The sequence below is a fragment of the Orcinus orca genome, chromosome 10, assembly GCF_937001465.1.
Source record: "Orcinus orca chromosome 10, mOrcOrc1.1, whole genome shotgun sequence".
In the NCBI taxonomy this organism is placed as follows: domain Eukaryota; kingdom Metazoa; phylum Chordata; class Mammalia; order Artiodactyla; family Delphinidae; genus Orcinus; species Orcinus orca.
The window spans coordinates 80,746,449-80,767,791 of NC_064568.1; the positions used below are offsets into that span (position 1 = coordinate 80,746,449).

Sequence of the window (21,343 nt, forward strand, 5' to 3'; positions counted from 1 at the left end):
GCACAAGAGATTCATGAAAGTCCACTAGTGATTCCAGATGCAGAGTGACTGCCATGGCCCTAGTGACCAGGGGGTCTGCAGGCGGCCACTACCAAGACCATGGCCCCCGCCATGTGCATTTGTTACTTTTCTTCGTGTCTCCAGTAGCTACCACAGTGGCCAGTAGATGTTCACGTTGTAAAATAATATAGCCAGGAAGACAGAGCAGTAAAGAGTCATAGGGAACACGAGCCCTGTTTGCACCATTTTCTTTAAACTCTCCTCCTAACCCCCAAGAACCATTAATAATAGAGGAACTCTCCAAGACATGGAAACAGAGAGGAGATTGCTGGTTGCCAGGGGCAGGGTGTGGGGGAATGGGGAGATGTTGGATGAAAGGGACACACTTTCATTTATAAGATTAATAAGCTCTGGGGATCTAACGTACAGCCTGGTGACTGTAATTAACAATACTGTATTGTATTCTTGAAATCTGCTAAAAGGGTACATCTTGAATGTTCTTATCACACACACACAAAAAGGAATTATGTGAAGGCATGGAGGTGTTAAGGAACCTTATTGTGGTAATAATTTCACCATATATACATGTATCAAATCATTACATTGTTATCACTTAAACTTACACCACGTTATTTATCAATTATGTCTCAAGAAAGCTGGGGGGAAAAGCTAATATCACCAAGATCACACACAAATAATAATAATAATAATTCTGACACTAGCACTCTGATGAAATACGAAAAAACAGATGACAGGTGTATAGAATTTCATAGTTTTCAGGTCCACAAGGTTCGTGAGTACAAGCTGAGACTGGAAACAAACAACTAATTTTTCAATCATCAATACTTTATTATATTAGTACTTGATATATTAATTTTTCTCCTACAATTTCATATAATCAATATATCATAAATACATGAACAGTTTCCCTAGAGGTATAAATATCAGGCCAACCTCATCTATATTTAGCAAATGCTTAATAAACAGGTGCTGGATCCTTATCTCCATTCTTCCCGCCCACCCCATCCTGCACAGACCCTCCCACACTCTTACATTGTGCTTATTTTATTTGTTGCCTTTTGTGGAGCAGAAGCCCATTTTACCAACAGGGCTCCCATCCAATGACGGCATGGCTGGGAGGTGGTCATGATAGCACATAAGCAGAGTAGGTGAGGGTCCTGCATTCTCTTCCATCTATTTTCAGCGGGGTGGGACATTGGAACATCTCAGGACCGTATAAAGATTCTGAAGCCCCAGAAAGTTACTCTATCTAATACAGAGCTTTGAGAGTCCCATGCAGATCTTATGAAGAGACCTGGGAAGTGGAGAGAATTGGGAACCACACAGGACTCATGGCAAAGTGCTGGGTAAAGAGGGGCGTTTCTACATCTTCTTCAGCTGAGCTGATCTGCCGCCCTCAAGCCACGCACGTAGCGGACGATGGGGGTGACACAGGTGCAACCAACAGTCACCCGCACCTTCTCCAGCCGGAAGGAGCGAGAGCAACCCTGGGACTCCCTCCGGAGGACCAGGAACTCTTGCTGGATGGGGACGGAGTTCATGGAGCTGTCTTCCTTCCCCTCGGCGTTGATGCAGCCCGTGTGCCTGCACCGGGCCTCTGCGATCTCGGAGGGGTATCGGTGGGGGTCCCGGGTGACGCTGCAGGAGGAGCAGGGAGAAGCCGATGGTGAGACCGGGGGTGGGAGGCGGGGAAAGATGCACAAAGGATGGGGGCCCCGCGGCACTGGGCGCCCACTTGCAGGGAGGCGGTGCCGTGCAACTCAGGGCGGCAGCGCAGGCGCGGAGCAGACAACCTGGACTCAGACGCAGGCCCGTGGAGGGTGCTACACTCCTTAGGCCTCAGTTCCCTCAACTTTAAAATGGGGGTTCGCAAATTCGTTTCCTGTGGGATTGTTACCAACACTCGGTGATACAAATGCGTATGAAACGCCACACCGTAAAACGTTGGCATTCCATACATGTTAGATCTTTTAGTTCATTTTCCTTTTCCTTTTTATTATTATAATCATCATTCATCCTTTGGTTAGAGGCTGAACATCACTAGGAGGTCCCCCAGTACACAGTCTACAAAGCCTGCTGCTTGGGAAAGAAAACCAAAGCCCCGGGGGGTTGGTGAATCCAACGCCTTCTTTCAATTTCTCCCTGAATAGCCCCCTTGCCGGGGGGAATAAAGGCAGCAAAGCCAATCAAGCCAGCTGGCAAGCGTACACTCTGGCTTCCCAAGGCAAGCAGCGCGGGCAGCCCTGGAAGCACTGCTAATGGCCCTCGGGCTCTGTTTTCATACTTATATTTAGAGCATATAAATGAGTGCTTCCTATTCCGAGAACCTCCATGTGAGACAAAATCCCGAGTCTGTACCCTGAACATCCTCAGCTAGCATCCCTTTCCCAAACTGGCCTTTCTCCTCCACTCTGGCCTCCTCCACACTCCTTGAAGACTGAAATCCAATCTGAGTGGCTCTCTCTGAACTGACTTTTCTGGTTCCCACTTATCTCCATGCAGAGACCATTATGTGGGCTGCTTTAAAGAGTCCTCTCTTCCAGCACAGAAAGTTTGTAAATTCCAAATCCAGGGCTGCATGAAGCAGAAAAGGGCAAAGCGTTGATGAGAGTTTGGAAGCAAAATAGACCTTCGACCACATAGGAGGACTTAGCCCAAAATAGCAAGAAAATGTGAGCACCCAGGGAAAGGGGAATTTCCATTTTTCAGAGTGAATGTAAGGACTATTATTTTTTCTATATTTTTGAAATTTTCTACTTATGGTTAGAATAAATTAACATGTTTTTCAAAAGAACGTGGAGGTCAGTCTCCTTGGCACATACTTGTAATCCCAGGGGGTGCTGGAGCGGTTCTGGAAGCCGTGTGAGAGGGGAATGCCCTGATTCTGCCTGAGGATGCGGATGTCAACCCTCACAGTGTGGTCCTCCGGAGGCGGGCAGAGGGCAGGATCCCCAGCTTTGGGGGTTTTCCGACCTGCCACCTCCCCCAGGAGGGTCAGCCCCAATGTCAACAGCAGCAGGGACTTGACCTGGAAATAGATGAGAATGGAACTGGTTAGGGACTCTGGTGTCACTTGCTGACAAGAGACAGGTCATGCTTCAGCTGAATTCAGCATCCCTGGGATGGGATCAGGGCTCCTCTCTGAACCTCAGATCCTCACCTGGCAACAGGAACAGTCATAATAAGATACCAGTGTACCAACCTGAGAACTAAACTCATTAGCCTGGTGATTGAGCCCTCCACAGTCCGAGAGCTCCTGAACAGGGAGAAAGACAGATGTCAGGATCTGGGATCTGGGTTTAAATCCTGACCTGGTCTCCTCACTGAGCCTCTGCTTTCTCTTCTTTCCAGCCAGAGCATAACACTTGCTTCATAATAATATTCCCAAGATTAAATAAAACGTTCTTTGTAAAGCACCTACAATAAAAATAGGGGCTTAAGAAATGATAACTCTTGCTTTTAATTTCCAACCTCACATCCATGAATCCTCCACAAAACTCTTTGTCCCAGCCATCCCTCCACCTGAAATACACTGCCCCACCCCTATCCATCCAAATCCTCCCCTTCCATCAGGGCCCCACTAGGACTCCGTCTCCTCCAGGAACTGTCCTGAAAGTAGTTCATTCATAAAGCTTTTACCATCTAGCACTCAAGCAGCCCTTCTTTATTGTCTGGACATGCAGTATTTGTGTTCATACAGATCTACACCTATTAGATGGTAAGTTCCTGCAGGAGAACATGTCATAGAACAGGTGTTCCAAAATACTTTCTGGATGAATGAAAGAGCGGGTGAGTGAATGCATGAACAAAACAATCCATTTAAATTAACAACACAGTTAAGCTCAATGCATTAAGAAAAACACCATGCAAAACCAACTATAGCAGAGTTCCAATGACCCATGCTGACTGAAGGAAGCAGAGGCACTAGGGATGCGCAAGAGAGAAATGGAAACTATTTCTCTTTAGCTCCAGAAAATATATTTTTTATACTTACATTGAAATATCCGTTTATCTGGTATTACAGGAGTACACAAAGAAAGCGTTCAGTGAAGACCTAACTAAAATAAAGGAAGAGCTAAAAATCTCTCCAGCTTCCCTTTCTCACGACCTGCTTTGCTCACCCCACGGTGACCACCGACCCTCTCTGGGGATGGACAAGCCTCATCACCAATACTCAACATAATGCAGACCCAGGGCTGAAAGTGAGTTACTTTCATCCTCAGGGCTCAGTGTCGTTCAGGCTCACACCTTCCATGAGTTAGGGTTGGGAAGGTGCTTAGACATGTTGATTTAAAGGACCTTCTTTTTATCTTTTGCAAGTGCTGGAGGCAAGAAATGATAAGAGTAAACAAAAAGGTCATGGTGTCAAGTGCTGTACTAATGTAGCTGATACTAAAAAGAAGCTGAAAGCAAGATTGACCCAGATAAGCCTGAAAGAGGCTGATTTCCCTCCAGATAATCAGCAGGTGTCTACTTTTGTCTCTTGCAATCATTCATTCATTCAACAACTCTTTCCCGTCTCTGGAGTCAAAAGTCCTGGGTCCATAACTCAGTTCCAGGACTCTTACTAGCTGTGACTCAGTTTCCTCCACCAGCAAATGTGGAGATTAAATGGTAGGACCCATATATAGCATGAAGAGCAGGGCTGGGACGTGGAGAGTATTCAGTATAGGTACTATTGTTAAGTCTACATTGTCCTAATGATACACAGTGGACGGGAAAGATGTGGAATTTGCCCTCACGTAACTTCTGTCTAGACAAAGCACTATGACATTTTAAAAAGTAAAAGGATGCCTGCTTAGACAAGACAGTCCTTAGCTTCCCAACATGCTCAGCTCAACCTTTTACTTACTGCACTGTGAACTCCCGTAAAGAGAACATCTGAACACTTGTCTCCTGAACTCACCTGTGATTCATGCTCACCCCATGTAGGAACATGCTCCAGAACCCGGGCAGCTCCTAGCCCATAAGAGTTTGCCTTACCACCGTATTGAGGAGGTCCTGTGTGCCTGCACCTCCAATTTCTAATCCTATTCTAATGTCCTTTGCCCTGTCATGTTTCTTGCTGACAGTACAACAGATTTCTTCAAAGAAACCAAAAATAGACGTGGCTTTAGAACACAAAACTATCCAACAAATTTGTTTAAACACAATGGCTTTAAATTCAGAAATCTTGCTTCTGAACCATTCAAGGAAAAGAATATTACTTGGAGCCAGTAAACCTAGATTCATGTCCTCATTCTTGGGCATACAGTATCCAGTGATGTTAAATCACTTAAATTCATTGAGCTGTTGTTCATCTGCACAATGGGGAAAGTCGTCCCAATCCACTCCCCTGGATTGGTGCAAGACTCAGAGGTAAAAATAATGACATCATTAATATTAATATTTAACATTCTAATTCGAAAAGATACATGCACCCCAATGTTCACAGTGGCACTGTTTACAGTAGCTGAGACATAGAAGCAACCTAAATGTCCATGGGCAGATGAATGGATAAAGAAGATGAGGGGTGTGTGTGTGTGTGTGTGTGTGTGTGTGTGTGTGTGTGTGTATATATATATATATATATATATATGCATGTATATATAGTGGAATACTACTAAGCCATAAAAAGAATGAAATAATGCTATTTGCAGTAAAATGGATGGACCTAGAGATTATCATACTAAGTGAAGTAAACCAGAAAGAGAAAGACAAATACCATATGATATCATTTATATGTGGAATCTAAAATATGATACAAATGGACATATTTACAGAACAGAAACAGACTCACTGACATAGAGAACAAACTTACGGTTACCAAAGGGGAAAGGGGGTGGGTGAGGGATAAATTAGGAGTTTGGGATTAACATATAGACACAACTATATATAAAATAGATAATCAACAAGGACCTACTGTATAGCACAGGGAACTATATTCAATATCCTGTAATAAACCATAATGGAAATTATGGTTTATTTATTCACTTATATATAACTGAATCACTTGCTATATACCAATGTTGCTAATACAACATTGTAAATCAACTCTACTTCAATTTAAAAAAATTTATTGAATGCTTTCTCTATCCTTATTGGTTGTTATATTAAAATGGCCAAGTTAACTAAAAGCCATGCCTGCATATATCTGCTATTTCAGAGAATAGGTTTAGTCATTCTCAATGATATCAATTAATCCTTCCATAAGGGAGATACCGTTATTATTCCTCTGTACAGATAAGAGGAATAAGAATGCACAGAGAGGCTAAGTAACTTACCCCAAATCCCACACTTGGTAAGTGGTGAGGCCAGGTCTGTCTGACTCCAAAGCCCATGCCCCCTAACTACTGCACTTGGCTGCATTTCTTACCATCTCTAAAATAATATATGAATATAACATAGTATTATCATCACCATATGCCATGACCTCTTATGAAATCCAATCTCTTTTAAGTTGCATGGCTTGTAAAAAGAGAGAAGAAAAGGAGTATTTAAACCAATAATATGGTGAGTGGTTTCCCAAGCCCTGCTTTCATGCTGCTGTATTTTAAATTCTTCGAAGGTCTTACCTGACGAATGCCAGGTGAGATTCTAGACCCAGGGGATGCAGATTTCCATCACATTAACATCTTCCTCTCCTCCAGGAGGAAGGAGACAATGCAAAAATGATCAGCTCTCAGAGATGTGTCGAATGTCTCTCCCATAGGAGCTGTCCAAGTGCATCACCTGGTGGTTTCACTCCCTGCATCCAGGGCACTCCTTGTCATCTGCTCATCTTGGGGGAATCATTACCCCTATTGGGGGCCCCAGCTTCCTTGGTTAAAATCAACATGTACAGATCCTAAAAGTCTGGCTAAGCTCCCCCATGAGATGAGGGCCAACTTAACTCTACAATGGTGGCCACAAGAGAGACCATGTCCAGTTTGTGATGTCAAGAACTTCAAAAGCTAACACCAACTATGCCAGAGCCATCGGTGAAGAGCTATGGTTTTACACCCCATTATAATTTCTGGTTATTTTTTCTTTTTCTCCACCAGACAAGGATCAGCGTTAAAGTCAGCTCTGTTTTTTAAAGAAATGACCCCCCAAAAGACCCCAATCTAGCATCATTCCTTATAAATCTGCTTTCCTGAAATCCTAGGGATGACCAACACAAGAATGATCCTGACTACTCACCACGGCCACGTCACGCAGGAATGTCATTGTCACTTTGCTCTGGTCACCTGTTTCGTGCAGGAAGCTCTTTCTGTGCTGTGTTGCCTTCTGTGTGCCCGTGTGGTGTCAACGAGAGCACTGTTGGTTTTATAGCAATCTCTGTCCTTGTTTCAGTTGACCTGCTTACTGTCTAACTTGTGGTTGCCCCAGAGTTACTGACGAATGTAGTGTTTTTTTTTTTTCTATTCCACTTCCTGAAGGGGAATCGAAGGGGGACCCTAAAAAGGGATGATGAAAAAAGAATCAAATCTTCCTCTTCTTCTTCCCCACTCCCACCCCCATTGTCCTCACACTACAGCAAATTTTCTTATGTACTACAGAGATGAACCAAGTGACAAACTGCTGTCATGATCTTTCATGTTCTTCCACAAAATGGCTAAGAACTCTAGTCACGCACCTTACATTCTACTTTCCAGTCATGCAATGTAAACTGAGATTTAAGTGGATAAGTCATCCTTCGAGGAGGCTCGGTATTAAACAGAGGACTATCTTTAGCTCCGCTTCATGAATGGAAAAAACAAAACCAGAGAAATGAATGGCATCAGTGAGAGATTCAGAAATTATATATCCCAGGCAGTTAGTTTCATGGTCTCCCTGAACTAATTCTGTTTTAACCCCATGGTTAGACTCCTACCAGTGTTTGATAGATTGATAATCATTACTTATACAACATATAAACAACTATTATCTTGGCTGTGTCTGACTGAAGATGGTTTGATTTTTTAAACTAAATGGATTAGCAAGTAGAACCTTTAAATGCTCTGATGTGTAATTTTAAATGACTTGCAAAAATGTTAATTTATCTTAGTTCAGTTCAGGTCAACATTTATTAAGCACTTGCTGTATGCTGGGCATTATAGCCTAGGGATACACAGACATTTCTGAAATAACAATAACTTACTCTTTTTAATGCCCATTAAGATCAGGTAAAATTACACATGCTCTGTTAATAAGGCAGGGCACATTCTAGCAGGGTGAGGTTACTCTCCTCCATCACGTGTTTGAACAAGTTTGCCCCATTTTCTTTAAATGTAGGAAATAAAGAGGAAACAGCTCTTGGGCTCATGAAGCCCCTCCGAGATTGATCAAAATTCTTCTGTGATCATGAGTCTTTCACCTGTGTTTCTCCTCCCCATGCCTGTGCGTTCTTCTCTACACCTCTCTTCTGGGACAATCAGAAATGTAACCCCCCTAAGAAGACCTCCTTGAATCACCGTTCCCTCCCTCATTACTCTGTGCTTATCTTTAGTCTACCTCACACTTGCTTATATGTTTTAGGATGGTTCTCTGGGGTCTTCATGGACTTGGGGTAACTTCAGTTCCCCCCAGTAATCTCTGCCAGCATCCTTCTCTAAATATATATCCCCAAGTATACAATCTAAATTAAGACAGTGTATATATACAATGGAATATTACTCAGCCATAACAAAGAATGAAATAATGCCATTTGCAGCAACATGGATAGACCTGGAGATTGTCATACTGAGTGAAGTAAGTCAGAGAGAGAAAAACAAATATATGATATCACTTATATGTGGAATCTAAAAAACAAAAAAAAGTGGTACAAATGAACTTATTTACAAAACAGAAATAGAGTCACAGATGTAGAAAACAAACTTATGGTTACCAAGGGGGAAGGGAAGGAGAGATAAATTGGGAGATTGGGACTGACGTATATACACTACTATATATAAAATAGATAAGTGGTAAGAACCTATTGCATAGCACAAGGAACTCTACTCAATACTCTGTAATGGCCTATATGGGAACAGAATCTAAAAAAGAGTGGATATATGTATATGTATAACTGTTTCACTTTGCCGTACAGAAGAAACTGACACAACATTATAAATCAACTAAACCCCAATAAAAATTAATTTTAAAATTAATTAATTAAGACAGTACATTTTCTACGCATACACCAATTCAAGACAAGTCCCCTAGGCAACCCCCTCAGGGGGTTTCCCTGAGCCCATCTTATAGAGAATTTTCAAGGCCTCTCTGGATACATTCTTCCATATACTCCGTGAAGCTGACACCGTGAAATCAAGAGTCATGTTTTCAGATTTGCTTGTATCACACAAGCTATCAAAGCAATATGTGCAATAGACCCTTAAAAGCATATTAAGTTGAGTGGGCTGAATCACTCACTTTCTGCAGCAGTCTCTTCTCCATGCAGAGCCATACCTCAATGCAGAGAAGACCACAGCAGCTCTCCTGAAAGAAGAAACAAGGAAATCACCTTGAATTAAGAATGCCTGATTCAATACAGAAGGATTTGCTGGTTGCAGAGAAAATTAAATATTTTTTTTTTATGTAAGAAGGAAGCAACATTGAATTTTTATGTGCCCAGTGGTCACAAAGTTTTCCCCCATCAAGGTAAAACTAACTAACTTATCAGGATGTCAAACTAGTAATCAACCATCACCAAGTTTGAATTCCATCAGTGGATCCAGATCATTCTTTCTTCTAACAATAATAAACCCTTCTTATTTGGGGACCCAGTAATAAATATATGATGAACACACAGCTGATTATGGTGGAAGCCCTTCACTAACTGGCCCTGTACCACTTGTGGCCCAAGCTGCTTCTGGCTTTAAGAGTTTCAATAATCCAAGTGGAGCTGTCATTCAACACACCAACAGCTACAGCACTCTACACACAATTCCAAGGGCCCACAGAAAAAGACAGCAGGAAGCTCTGTAGTGGTATGAATGAGTTACACACAGCCTCCATGTCGTAAAATATTACAGCTGTTCAAACATTCGATTAAGCAAGATTTTTGTATGCCCTCCCATGTTCTGGAAGCCGTGCTGCATTATAGGTAATAGACTGTACTAGTAGAGTCTCTACCTTAATGAGTTTAAAATATAGTTATGGAACGAAAGCAAACACACGTATATTAACCAATAAGATAACGACACGGGATTGTTGGATATATTGAGAGCTAAATGAACACATTTAGTTTTACAAATCCAACCCTCAAGAGGTTTCATCTTCACTCAAGAAAGGGGAGTCTAAACATTTGCAAATATTTAATTGAATGAGGACATACATTCATAATTAAAATCTTTTTACACCGTAGTTTGAATTAATGTATTTTATATTATTTTGCAGTAAAACATAATTCAGATTTCTATAGGCCTTAAAACCACAGACAGTGCTTCCTATTTGAATTGTCTTCTGTAACAGATTTCACTAAAATTGGACCAACTTGAAAGAAAGAAAGAAAGAAAGAAAGGAAGGAAGGAAGGAAGGAAGGAAGGAAGAAAGAAAAGGGAGTCTAATCAAGAAGTGTTGGCACAACCTAGCAGTATACATGTGGATACAGAAATCAATGCCTAGAAATGAGGGGCTTCCACAGCAAAAGGCTGAAATGGTGGCATTGTCCATGGTGGTCAGGTGGTAGGCTGTGATGACAATGAAATTGGAAGCTAGATAAATGATGACCAATGTTATGAATGGCAAAACATTTGGTAAAATTATTGCCTGCAGTAACTTGAGAGGCAGATATTGTACCTAGAGGTCCAATAAGAGCTCTAAAGGAGGACACTGGGAACAGAATGCCAGCCATGTGTGTTGGAGGTTATTGTCTGCATTTGGTGAGGTAACACAAGAAAGACATGAGCTCAGGAAAGAGTAGGCAGGTTTGCAAACAAAAATGAAAGAGAATGAAGAGAGTCCAGAAATTCAGAGCCTTGCAAGGTTGGAAAAAAACCAACTATTTCTATTCCCCCAAAGCAAAAGATACGATTGGAAAAGCCTCTGAGGTAGAAGTGCCCAGTAAAACCTTTCAACCAAATACATATCTTACAAGCGGGAATCAAAATGAAGCATCTGGAAATCCCTTTACGTAGGTAAGAGGACTCAGGAAAAAACAGTGTAAGGGTAGAGTTCTAGTAATCTACCATTAAATCAAGACAGGGAGAGTTATACTTGCCATCACTATTTCAGATGCAGCCAAAGAGCATATTGGGGGGGAAACCTCCCAGCTGGGTGGAGCCAGCAACCACAAAGAGTACTGAGGAGGTGAGCCCTGCTCACAAAGCAGAATCTGGGTCTGATCAAAGCACATCCCACATGCCCTGGCTAAGGGAGCCCCACAATGTTAGCCAAACAGGATTCCAAGGTTGTAACAGATCAAACCTACTGCGTACACCTCCCATTCTTTCTCTCTCTAAATGGAAGTGTTTCATCCTAGTCTAAACTGACTGAGAGAGATCTTAAAATTTTTACAGGATTTTCTGCTTATTCTCACTGTTTATCAGAGCTCTGACTCCTTATTAAAATAGCCAGTCAAACAATGTTATCATATAACAGGTTTAAAGAATATTGATAAAGAATTAAATGCAAAATATAAATTATCACTATCTCATTATCATTATCATTCTTATTATCATTCACTATCTTATTCACCAAACAAAAGCTATTAGTATATAATTTACTTTAACTCCAGTCTTTTTTCTAAATGAAATTAAAACACGCCTTTCTAATTTCCCTGAAGCACTGATTTATGTTAGAGTCAGACCTTCTGAATATGGGTTAAAACATTAGGTCAGAATGGCCTCAAAGCATTATGGCTTTTATTCCCAACCTTCTTGCAGCTCTCCTCGTCATCAAGCACAAAAATTCTTCCCCCTTTTAGGCTATTCAAACTAATTAAATATAAGGTTTATTTGCCTTTTCAGTCCCTAAATCATTTAGAAAGTCCATGTCCCATTCCCTTTCATAACTCTACTTCTCCGTCCCCTATTGAAGAAAAAACATGGAGCATCCTTATAACTATAAAGCCACAGACCCTACAAATCCACATAATTCTTTTTTTTCCCCCCTTTTAATACAAACGACTGTTTCCAGTTTCAGGATTCTTTGCATCCATTACTTCATGTTTACCTATTTGTTTGAGTCAAATATTCAAACCCATTATGTACTTAATAGAACCTCCATAAAATCACACTCCATAGCAACCAATTCTTTTTTTAAAGGTCAACATATTTCCACTGTGAAAAGATTTTCAAAAACAAAACAGCTTTACTTTTGGGTTAAAAATCAGAGTTCATTACAATGATTATTTTTCAGATGAAAATGCTGCGCCAGGGTCTTCACATGCCGACGTTTGTGGGCATAGGAATTATTTGGGGCTTAGACACAGAAACCTTCTCTCTCTCTCTCTCTCTCCCTCCCATCCTCCCTCCTTCCCTCCCTCCCTCCCTCCCTCCGTGGGGGTGTGTGTGTGTGTATCTGTCTATTGTCTAAAAAACAGTGTAATTCCTGATCTTCTGATGAAAAGGTGAAGAATCTATGAAAGAGTTACAGGGAACAGAAATGAAGGGAGGGGATTGGAGGCAAAAGCTGAAAAAGAAAAAAATTATCAGGTTGGGGGAAGACTTAGGAAAGCAGTTTCCCAGAGTGCTGTGTGAGAACCCTGGATGGAAGAGGGTTGAGGTCACTGGAGAAAGTTCCAGATCAAAAGCAGAACCCCTCAATTCTGAATCTATTCTATGAACCGTGGAGCTGTGTGCACCAGAATTTTATCTCCTTATTAACAAAAACACCATTTATTAAATGCCCACTCTGCGCCAGTCGCCATGCTGGGTACTTAACATGGATAAGAAGAAGAAAAATAAAAGTACTATCCATAAAAGAAGAAAGTCATCATGACAGTGTCCTCCATCCAGCAGTGCCGTGAACTTCATGTTAGACAAAATGACACTTCTGTTTTGGAGACAACTTACCTTAGGCCTTTTTGGAAGCACAAAGATAGAGCCTATCTCTATCCAGGGTAAACACAGAGAGGGAAGTTCTATTCTTCCACGGTGGAAACAGAGAAGGAAATCACTCTACATACAAATAACAAGAACTTGAATTATCACCAGAGAGAAGAGAAATGGAGAGAGATACCAGTTAGAAACTTCAGTAGCTGACACAGCAAGGGAACTTTAAAGAGTCATGAGCCTAGTATTCAAATTGTTTCCATGTCTACATTGTGCCTTAATTCTCTTCCATTATTACCACATCTAAAATAAAATTCTTTACATGCAAAACAGTCCTATGATGTCCACATAGCAGCAAAGAGATGTGGAAAGAAAAGGCAGCCTCAGGAGAGGAAGCAGCAGAAATGGGTCAACAAGAATTTGGAATGAGAAAGTAAGCACCAGCCCCACCCCTGCCATCTAGCTTGCCAGAACCTGGGAGCTTGTTAAAAAGGCACAATCGCAGTTGACGGTTGTTAACCAGACTTATCGTGGTGATCATTTCACAATATATACAAATATAGAATCATTGTTTTATACCTGAAACTAATATAACAGGTCGGTTACACCTCAATTTGAAAAAAGAAAAAGTAGCAAAGTTTGCATTAGAAGAAAATGGATAATAAATATGTGAAAAAAAACCCAGTTTAACCTCAAAAGCAATCAAAGTAATGCAAACTAAAATAGAATTCCATATTTAGGCTATCAAACTGGCATAGATTTTTAACCATGAATATTAATAGGAGAATAGGAAAAAGGGGCACTTTCAGGTATTACAGCTGGGAGTGTATTGGTACAACTTTTGTAGGGTATTTAATAATATGAAGCAAAAACCTAAAAAAAATGTTCTACCCCTGGGAATTGTTCTAAACAAATAGAGAAGTACCCAAAGACCCACATACAAGGATATTCAGTGTGGGAAAATTGAAAACACCCTAGATTTCTAACAGTAGAATAACGTCGATAGTTCAGTGAATTGTTAGCATGTATATATGATAAAACCTATGTAGCCACTAGACATTGCTTTCCAAGAAAATTTAATAACTTTAAAAATACCTTTTTTGTAACAATTTTTGAAAATATTAAGATACGGTTCTTCATATAAAGCATGACATTCCTTTGATGTAGATACAAACACACTATGTACATGTATATGTATATTTGTATGTGTGTGTATATGTGTAAATAAATGTACGCTCAGAAAAAAGCCTGAAAATATATGCAAAAAATAAATGCAGAATCTTGGGCCCTCACCCCAAACCTATTGAATCAGACTGCCTTTTTACAAGATTTCCAAGTGATTCTCATCACATGAAAGTCTGGGCTGCGCTGCTTTAGGGAACATTAAAGAAAGTGCGGGATTTCCTATAGAATTACAGCAGGGCTCACTGGACACATTCCGTTTTCCGAAGCTGAGAAATTGAGAGTCAAGTACACTTGAAAAGTGATTGGGATAAGAAAATCAGAGCCTTAAATCTCAGAGCTGCACTCCCTCGAAGCTAAGAACCATACACCTCTTCTACTCTGCAAGGTTCTTTGGCAAGGGCGGGGATGGAGAGACCAGGAAATTGAGGTCTTTCCATGTCGAAATTCAGCAGCAGCTGCTTTGGGTTGACCTGATTGAGCCACCCACAGGCGAGCTACAGGCAACTCAGGGTTTCGTGCAGACTTTCACTTACTCATCAGCCAAGCTATTCAATAATTTCCTGCATCAAGGTGAATGGAATTAGTCAACTGACGACCAGAGCGTCATGCCCAGGGAAAGCCCAAGTGGGTGTCTGTCAAATGCTGTCCCGTGTTACTGGCTTCCTCCCACGAAAACCCTCAGCTGTTTCCACCAGGGTTGTACAGGAACCAGGGATCAGCAACGTTTGCTCCTGGACTTTCCCCCAGTCCCATGCTGACAACCCACAAAGTTCTGGGGTGGTGAACTGGGACGGAGGGTCTTGCCCCAGAAAGATGAGCTTGTACTCTACTCTTGCCTCTGGGTTGGATGACCAATTCCTTAGACATTGGCCTAAATCTGATGCATGGCCCCAACCCAGTTTGTTAAAGGAAGTCACCCTCCCAAACCTTCCGCATGAAAGAACCTCATTTTCCAGCTTCTGCTCCACAAAATGTGTGGTATTTCTGAGGCCTCATCCTCTGCAGGCCAGGTCCTTTTTCCTGGAAAGTTCATTTCAGTTCTTCTGCTCATTTAGGCTCTACCCAAACTCCTGGACTGTTCCTCAAAGTCTGTGTCCTCTGACCCAAAACCCACTAGTGTCTGTCCCTCTTCTGAACTCTCCACTTGCTCTCGTGGAATTTCATTTAGCAATTACTAGAGACAACTTTTCTACCATCCACTTGAACAGCTATTTGTATGTGCTTTGGCTTTTTACGTTTTCAAATGCTTGTTCCTAATCTGCTCTCTGGATCTTAAACTCTTTAAAGGAGACACCCGTGGCTTCTGCACACCCCCATCCCAGCAAGTACACTACTCATGGCTAGTGCTCAGTGAAGACTTACTCACTTGACCCGATTTAATTTAATGTTCATACTAAGTTCTTAGTATGAACATTAATTAATTTCTTCTTCCACCCACTTTCTCGCTAAAGAGGGGGATCAGAATATGCCACCACAAAAGGCGCCACTTTGGCATAAGGATTCATCTGAGCTGAAGGCAATTGAGAAACAGCAGACTCAGGAAAAGCTCTCGGCCGTCCCCCTTTCTGTCTAAAAACCAGGCATAAATTTCCTTTTGTAAAGGTAACAACTTTCCATTTGTAAAGGAAGTTTACATATTAGAAAGAGGGGGACAACTCTTACGGATGGAAAAGGCACTAACTTGAGTCTGCATAATAAACCTTACTAAATAACCCTTATCTTTGATTAGCTTCCCCCATATACTTACCTTCCCTTAATCTACTTCCCCTAGAAGTTCAACACTCCCTCCTTCCTTTGTCTAGTTATCTATCCACAGTTTATGACTCTTTGTTAAAATGGTATCTAAGCTGCTGGGTCTAACTGCTTCTTTGAATCTTTACTTCTTTTCTACAAAGGCCTCTTTATGCACACATAATAAATTCTTTCTCTGGTGATCTGGTTTTGTCAGTTTAATTTGCAGGACCCCAGGGACTAAACCCAAGAGGGTAGAGGAGAAAGTTTTTCCCCTCCTTCATTACTTTCAATTCCTAATAGATCAGATAACTTTTAAAAAATCTTATTTAAAGGGGGATATTTTGGAGAAAAGAAAACTTACAGACACAGAATATTATTTTCAAGTATTTAGAAAATTTTTAAAAGGGAGAGGGATTGGACAGTCACCAGAAGGTCACCCTAAAGCTTGATAAACATATGGTAGTGACATTCCAGAGAGGAATGGTACACCAGCGGGCTCTGTTTGAACGGGACCATCTCCAACTTCTCTTTCAATTTGGGGATCCTATGAAAACCAAAAAAATATGTATTGATATTTTAATTAAACACACCCACAATCTCAGTCTTAGGAGTAGAGGTGTGTGTGCATATCCGTTTTTGTGTGTGCATATCCGTGGGAGATAGGGACTAACATAGCTTCAGTTTTCTCCTCTTTTACTGGAAAGCAGTCGCATGACTCAATTCGAATAATTCTGTGTCATCACTGCATGTTTCCCATGAAAATACAGGCTAAGAAGAGAATAAAATGGAGGGGAGGAGGACCAGAAAGAAAGGCACTGAAACAACCACACTTCTGAGAAATGTGTCACTTTCACTCTTGCGTGGACTGACTCAGAAGGACGAATGAATCTCGGGGTTCTCCTACTGTTCCTAGAAACGCTGTAGAACGACAGGATGAAATGGGTTTCCCGTGAGAGGCAGTTCTTCATCCTTGCTTGCTGAGGCAAGGGGATGAAGGATGCCTGAAGGAGAAGGTGGAGGAGAAGGAAATCAATATCTACCTTACATGGTAGATAAAGCCACACAGCTTACAAAGCATTTTCATGTCCACGATTTTATCTGATTCACACAACAAACCCATAAATCTCTCCATTTCACAGGTTAAGAAATTGAGACAGAGTGCATGGAAACTGTCCAAAGCCACACAGCGATTAAATAGCAGAGCTGAAATTCAAACCCAGGGCTTTGATTCTGAGCCCAGAGAAGGATAAATAACTTTCTCCAGATGCAGGCTGGAGAAAATTTGAAACACAGGCACCCAGGCCATGGTGGAGAGTGAAGAGTTGTCAGAGGACCAGACTTGCAGGGTGAGCAGCATCTTCCAAGCGACGCCTGCCCTGGAGTCAGGACACCTGAGCCACTCTGTCCATCCTTTGAAGAGGATGGGAAATGAAACCAGTCTTCTATTTTTTTTTTTGATCCTGAACACTTTTTAGCCTTTGCACATTGTCTTACGCACATTTATCGGTGTTTTAACAAGATAAATGAACAAGCAGCCAGATGGTTTCAATGACAGCTCTTAAGATGCCTCACTCTACCAACTTTTTACCTCTGGTTCTCAAAGATTATATAGTGGTAGAAAGTTGCCTTTTCTGCATTTGCTATGTGTAATGATAGGAAGAATTTCTAAGCCACTTACATATCACTGAATTGCAAGTGTTACTGAAGGTATGATATGAGAAGTGAATGGTACGAGATCATAAAAATTAATTTCAAATTCTAACCAGAGTAAATTTGGCAATTTTAAAAAGGTAAGAGTGGGAGTGGAAATGATATCCAATAAACTGTAATGGAAAAGAATATGAAAAAGAGTGTATAGGGACTTCCCTGGTGGTCCAGTGGTTAGGACTCCACGCTTCCACTGCAGGGGGCACGGGTTCAATCTCTGGTCAGGGAACTAAGATCCTGTAAGCCACATGGCACAGCCAAAAAAATAAAAGAAAAAGAATGTAAATATATGTATAACTGAATACTGTGCTGTACAGCAGAAATTAACACAACATTGTAAATCAACAATACTTCAATAAAATTTAAAACAAAAATCAAATGGCCCTGGGTTTGGATCTAGAATCCACCATCAACTAGCCATGAGACCCTGGGCAAACTATGTAATCTTACTCTAAACCTATTTCCTCCTCTGTAAAATTCGGATCATAAAACCCACCTCACAGGATTGCAGGGAAGATTTATTGAGATAATTTATGTGGTGCCTAGTCTATAGTAAGCCCTTAACCATGATAGTTGTTTTTAGCAGGGCCAACCCCTTCCCACCTGTCCCAATCACCAAGTGCACAAAGAAGCTGTTTCTGGGAGTCAGAGTTTGCTTGGAACAGCATGCCTAGGTTAACTCTAACTTGCTTAGTTTTTTTTTTATCAACAAAGTTCAACGTGACAGGTTGAATTTTTGCACTTCTTCTGTAGTAAGATTTTTAGAAATCTGACTTTCAGTTCAAAGTTTTAAAACTACTAATCCCTAAATTCCTGTGGTATATGAAACTCAGTCTCAAAACACCTGATCTGTAACTTGCTGATACCACTGGATATGTTGTGAAGTGTCACCTTTAAAACTGGTTTTAAAGTTCACCCAAAGTAAATTATAGTAGCTATATTAGGGTGGTAAGATAATTTTTTGTTCTCTGTTTTCCTAAATACTCCATGTTGTTTTATTAGTCATAATTATAGTTTTTAAAAATAGAACTATGCCCATAGTTCTAAATTCCAACTTTAGGCTATGTTTTTGGAGATTTTACCAGCTCTGTCATCGCTCTCATTCAGGACTCCATCTACTTAAATTAGTAGAATAGCAGCACGAGCTGACCTTTCTATGTCAAGGTTAAATGTTGGAAACTTAAATGTAAGAAGGCTTAGCTTGCTACAAAAGTACTTGCTGGGAGAACTATTGTCAGAAGGGTAATTCTTAGCAGAGGCTAATATCCTCCTACAGGCTATGGAAACATACTCAGAATTTCATAGTAAAAATATTTAGGAAAAGAATTTAGAATCTTAATTCTCTCCCTTGAGGAATAACTGAAGAGAATGAGGTAGGATTCCATGCTGGTTAATAATGGACCAGGCAGAAACCAGCATTCATCACCGAGGCAGCAGACCCAAAAAAGAAAAGGAACTAGGTTTATATTTCAGCAAATTAAAATGGGGTTAAACAAAAATTAATTTTATTCTGAATTTTTTCTAAGAATTAAATACAATTCCTTGAGATAATTGGAAACATACTGGAGTTCCACCCACAAAATCGAGAAGCACAAATATTACTACCCTCAAAAAGTGTGTTTAACAGGATGGTCGACTCATTCTGACCTGCCTGCCAGGGCTAACATGTCTTCTGGGTAGAACTGACACTGGGTGTCTCATGCATTACCAGAAGGGACCTCAGAAATCACCTAGTTCAACCACCTCCTTTTCCAGATAAAGAAACCAATAAGGAAGCAGCTTGGCCAGCCTGGCACGTTAATCAGCCACTTACTGCCAGAAAGGAACGCAAATGCAGGGCCCCTGCTGCCCAGCGCAGGGCTCACTTCCTCTGCCAGCGTTAGGCTCTCTGGCGAGATTTCCTGCGCATACAGAACCAGGGCAAAACGCCCCACCTCCCCTCTCCCCTCCTGGGGAGCAGAAGTGGTGGCACGTGGCTCCTGGGGAGGGCGGGGAGAAGATGCGGGGAGGGAAGGACTCAGAGCTGGTGTGAGGATGGAACAGCCGGGCAGCCAGCACACAGGTGACCCTGGCACCTGCCTGATTCCACGAACTACACCCTTTGGGGAAACTTCACCCCAGAAAAAGTCTGGAGTCAGTAGGACAGCTGGTGTAGTTTGAAAACTCAGGGAAAATGAGGACAACCTATTGATTCTTTGGTTTCGGGGAGCCCTTCTCCTCCTTTTTTTTTTTTGTGGTACGCAGACCTCTCACTGTTGTGGCCTCTCCCATTGCGGAGCACAGGCTCCGGACGTGCAGGCTCAGCGGCCATGGCTCACGGACCCACATGCTCCGTGGCATGTGGGATCTTCCCGGACCGGGGCACGAACCCGTGTCCCCTGCATTGGCAGGCGGACTCTCAACCACTGCACCACCAGGGAAGCCCCCCTTCTCCTCTTTTTCTTCCTCCTCCTTGTTGTCCTGATGACCCCACCTTGCAGGGCTCTTCTGAGGCCTGAGGTGACACTGCCCACCCGGGGCAGGCTTCTGTCCCTGGGAGACGGCTCAAGAGCCCATTGTCACAAGCCGAGGCAGGGGTCCTCCCTGCAATACGGGCCTGAGTCAGAGCCACAGGGACCATCGAGGAAAGCGTGGAAAGGCAGGGAAAGGGACCGAGCTCGGGGATTCAACACAGGGAAATCGTTTTAAATGGTTTTGATCAAAGGATTGTGGGCTTTTTAAAACACATCAAAATGAATCACTTTGAAAAAAAAAAAAAAAGAATCACTTTGTTTTAGTGGAACCAGGAATTTGAGGTGATAATGGCAGTACCATGGAGTATTTCCCTGCCGGCTAGCACCTACCAGCTGCCCTCAGTCACCTCACAAGCACCCTGCAAAGGCAGGAATTATCCCCATTTTACAGATGAATTAACCAGCAGTTCAACACTTGAAGTTATTCGGTAAGCGGCAGAGGACTAGATTCCTGCCACACTTACCAATAGTCTGTTTTGACAACTCTCTCATACTGACACTTCATTTATCCAGGAGGGTTAAAGAATAAGGATAAAATTTTTCAAGATACAACTGATTTCTCAAAGCCCCACAAATTATTTGAACTCTTTCAGATGGCAAACCTAAATGGAAACAGACTTCTCCTTTGGAAGGAAGCACGTGGATAAGGAAGCGTGTATTCCCCCCCCCCCCACCCGGTGAATCGGGGCCACCACCGTGATCTCTGCGAAGCCACAGTGATGCCCTCAGGGGGCACTGACCCGCAGACCAGTTCACCCCTGCCCAGCAGCCTCGTTCATGTCCCTGCAGCAGGAAGATGGGGCCTCTGGACAATGAGTAGGAATATTTCCTTTAAATGCTTAGCAACCTTCTTATGTTGCTTAAGTTGGGAAACAACACACACAAGTTTTTAGAAGGTCAACGTGAAGATTCACTGAGTTCCTAAGAGTCAGGTTATTTAGTACAATTGACATCCCTTTTGACGACTGAATACAGTGTGCTACCTTCCGTTCTTGTGGCTAAACGTGGCATTACAGCTGTTGCTGAATCCGGTATGCACCTAATTACTCTCCCACCCTGTGCCTCAGTTTCTTCAGGTGTGAAGGAGAGAGGACAAAAGTCCTATTGACAAAGCGTTTAGCCTTTCAATAAGGAAATGCTCATCTGAGGGGACCTTAAAAGCCCCTAGCTCTTCTTCCTACAGCACCCCATCGGAAGCTCCCGCCTCTTCTTGATAGCCTCCCTCATGGCCCCTCAGTTCCTTCTGCTCTCACTGTGTGCACTCTCCTT

General features: G+C 42.0%; 1 protein-coding gene across 1 annotated transcript; it reads right to left on the reverse strand.

Moving 5' to 3' along the window:
* Nucleotides 1-836: 836 nt before the first annotated feature.
* On the reverse strand, nt 837-18,133 carry IL17F (interleukin 17F). Its single transcript, XM_033416254.2, has 6 exons — nt 12,957-18,133; nt 9,373-9,438; nt 7,619-7,721; nt 7,183-7,439; nt 2,844-3,049; nt 837-1,659 (listed from the first exon to the last, which is right to left on the reverse strand). Exons 4-6 carry the CDS (start codon nt 7,207-7,209, stop codon nt 1,395-1,397), a joined length of 498 nt encoding a protein of 165 aa, XP_033272145.1. The 5' UTR covers nt 7,210-7,439; nt 7,619-7,721; nt 9,373-9,438; nt 12,957-18,133; the 3' UTR covers nt 837-1,394.
* Nucleotides 18,134-21,343: the final 3,210 nt, after the last annotated feature.

Bases quoted from the DNA above. Each gene is read 5' to 3' on its own strand.
- IL17F (XM_033416254.2), bottom strand. From the start codon at position 7,209: ATGACATTCCTGCGTGACGTGGCCGTG. The intron at 3,050-7,182 runs GTGAGTAGTCAG...ATCTATTTCCAG, and splicing joins TCCTGCGTGACGTGGCCGTG to GTCAAGTCCCTGCTGCTGTT. The intron at 1,660-2,843 runs GTATGTGCCAAG...CTCCTCCTGCAG, and splicing joins AGCACCCCCTGGGATTACAA to CGTCACCCGGGACCCCCACC.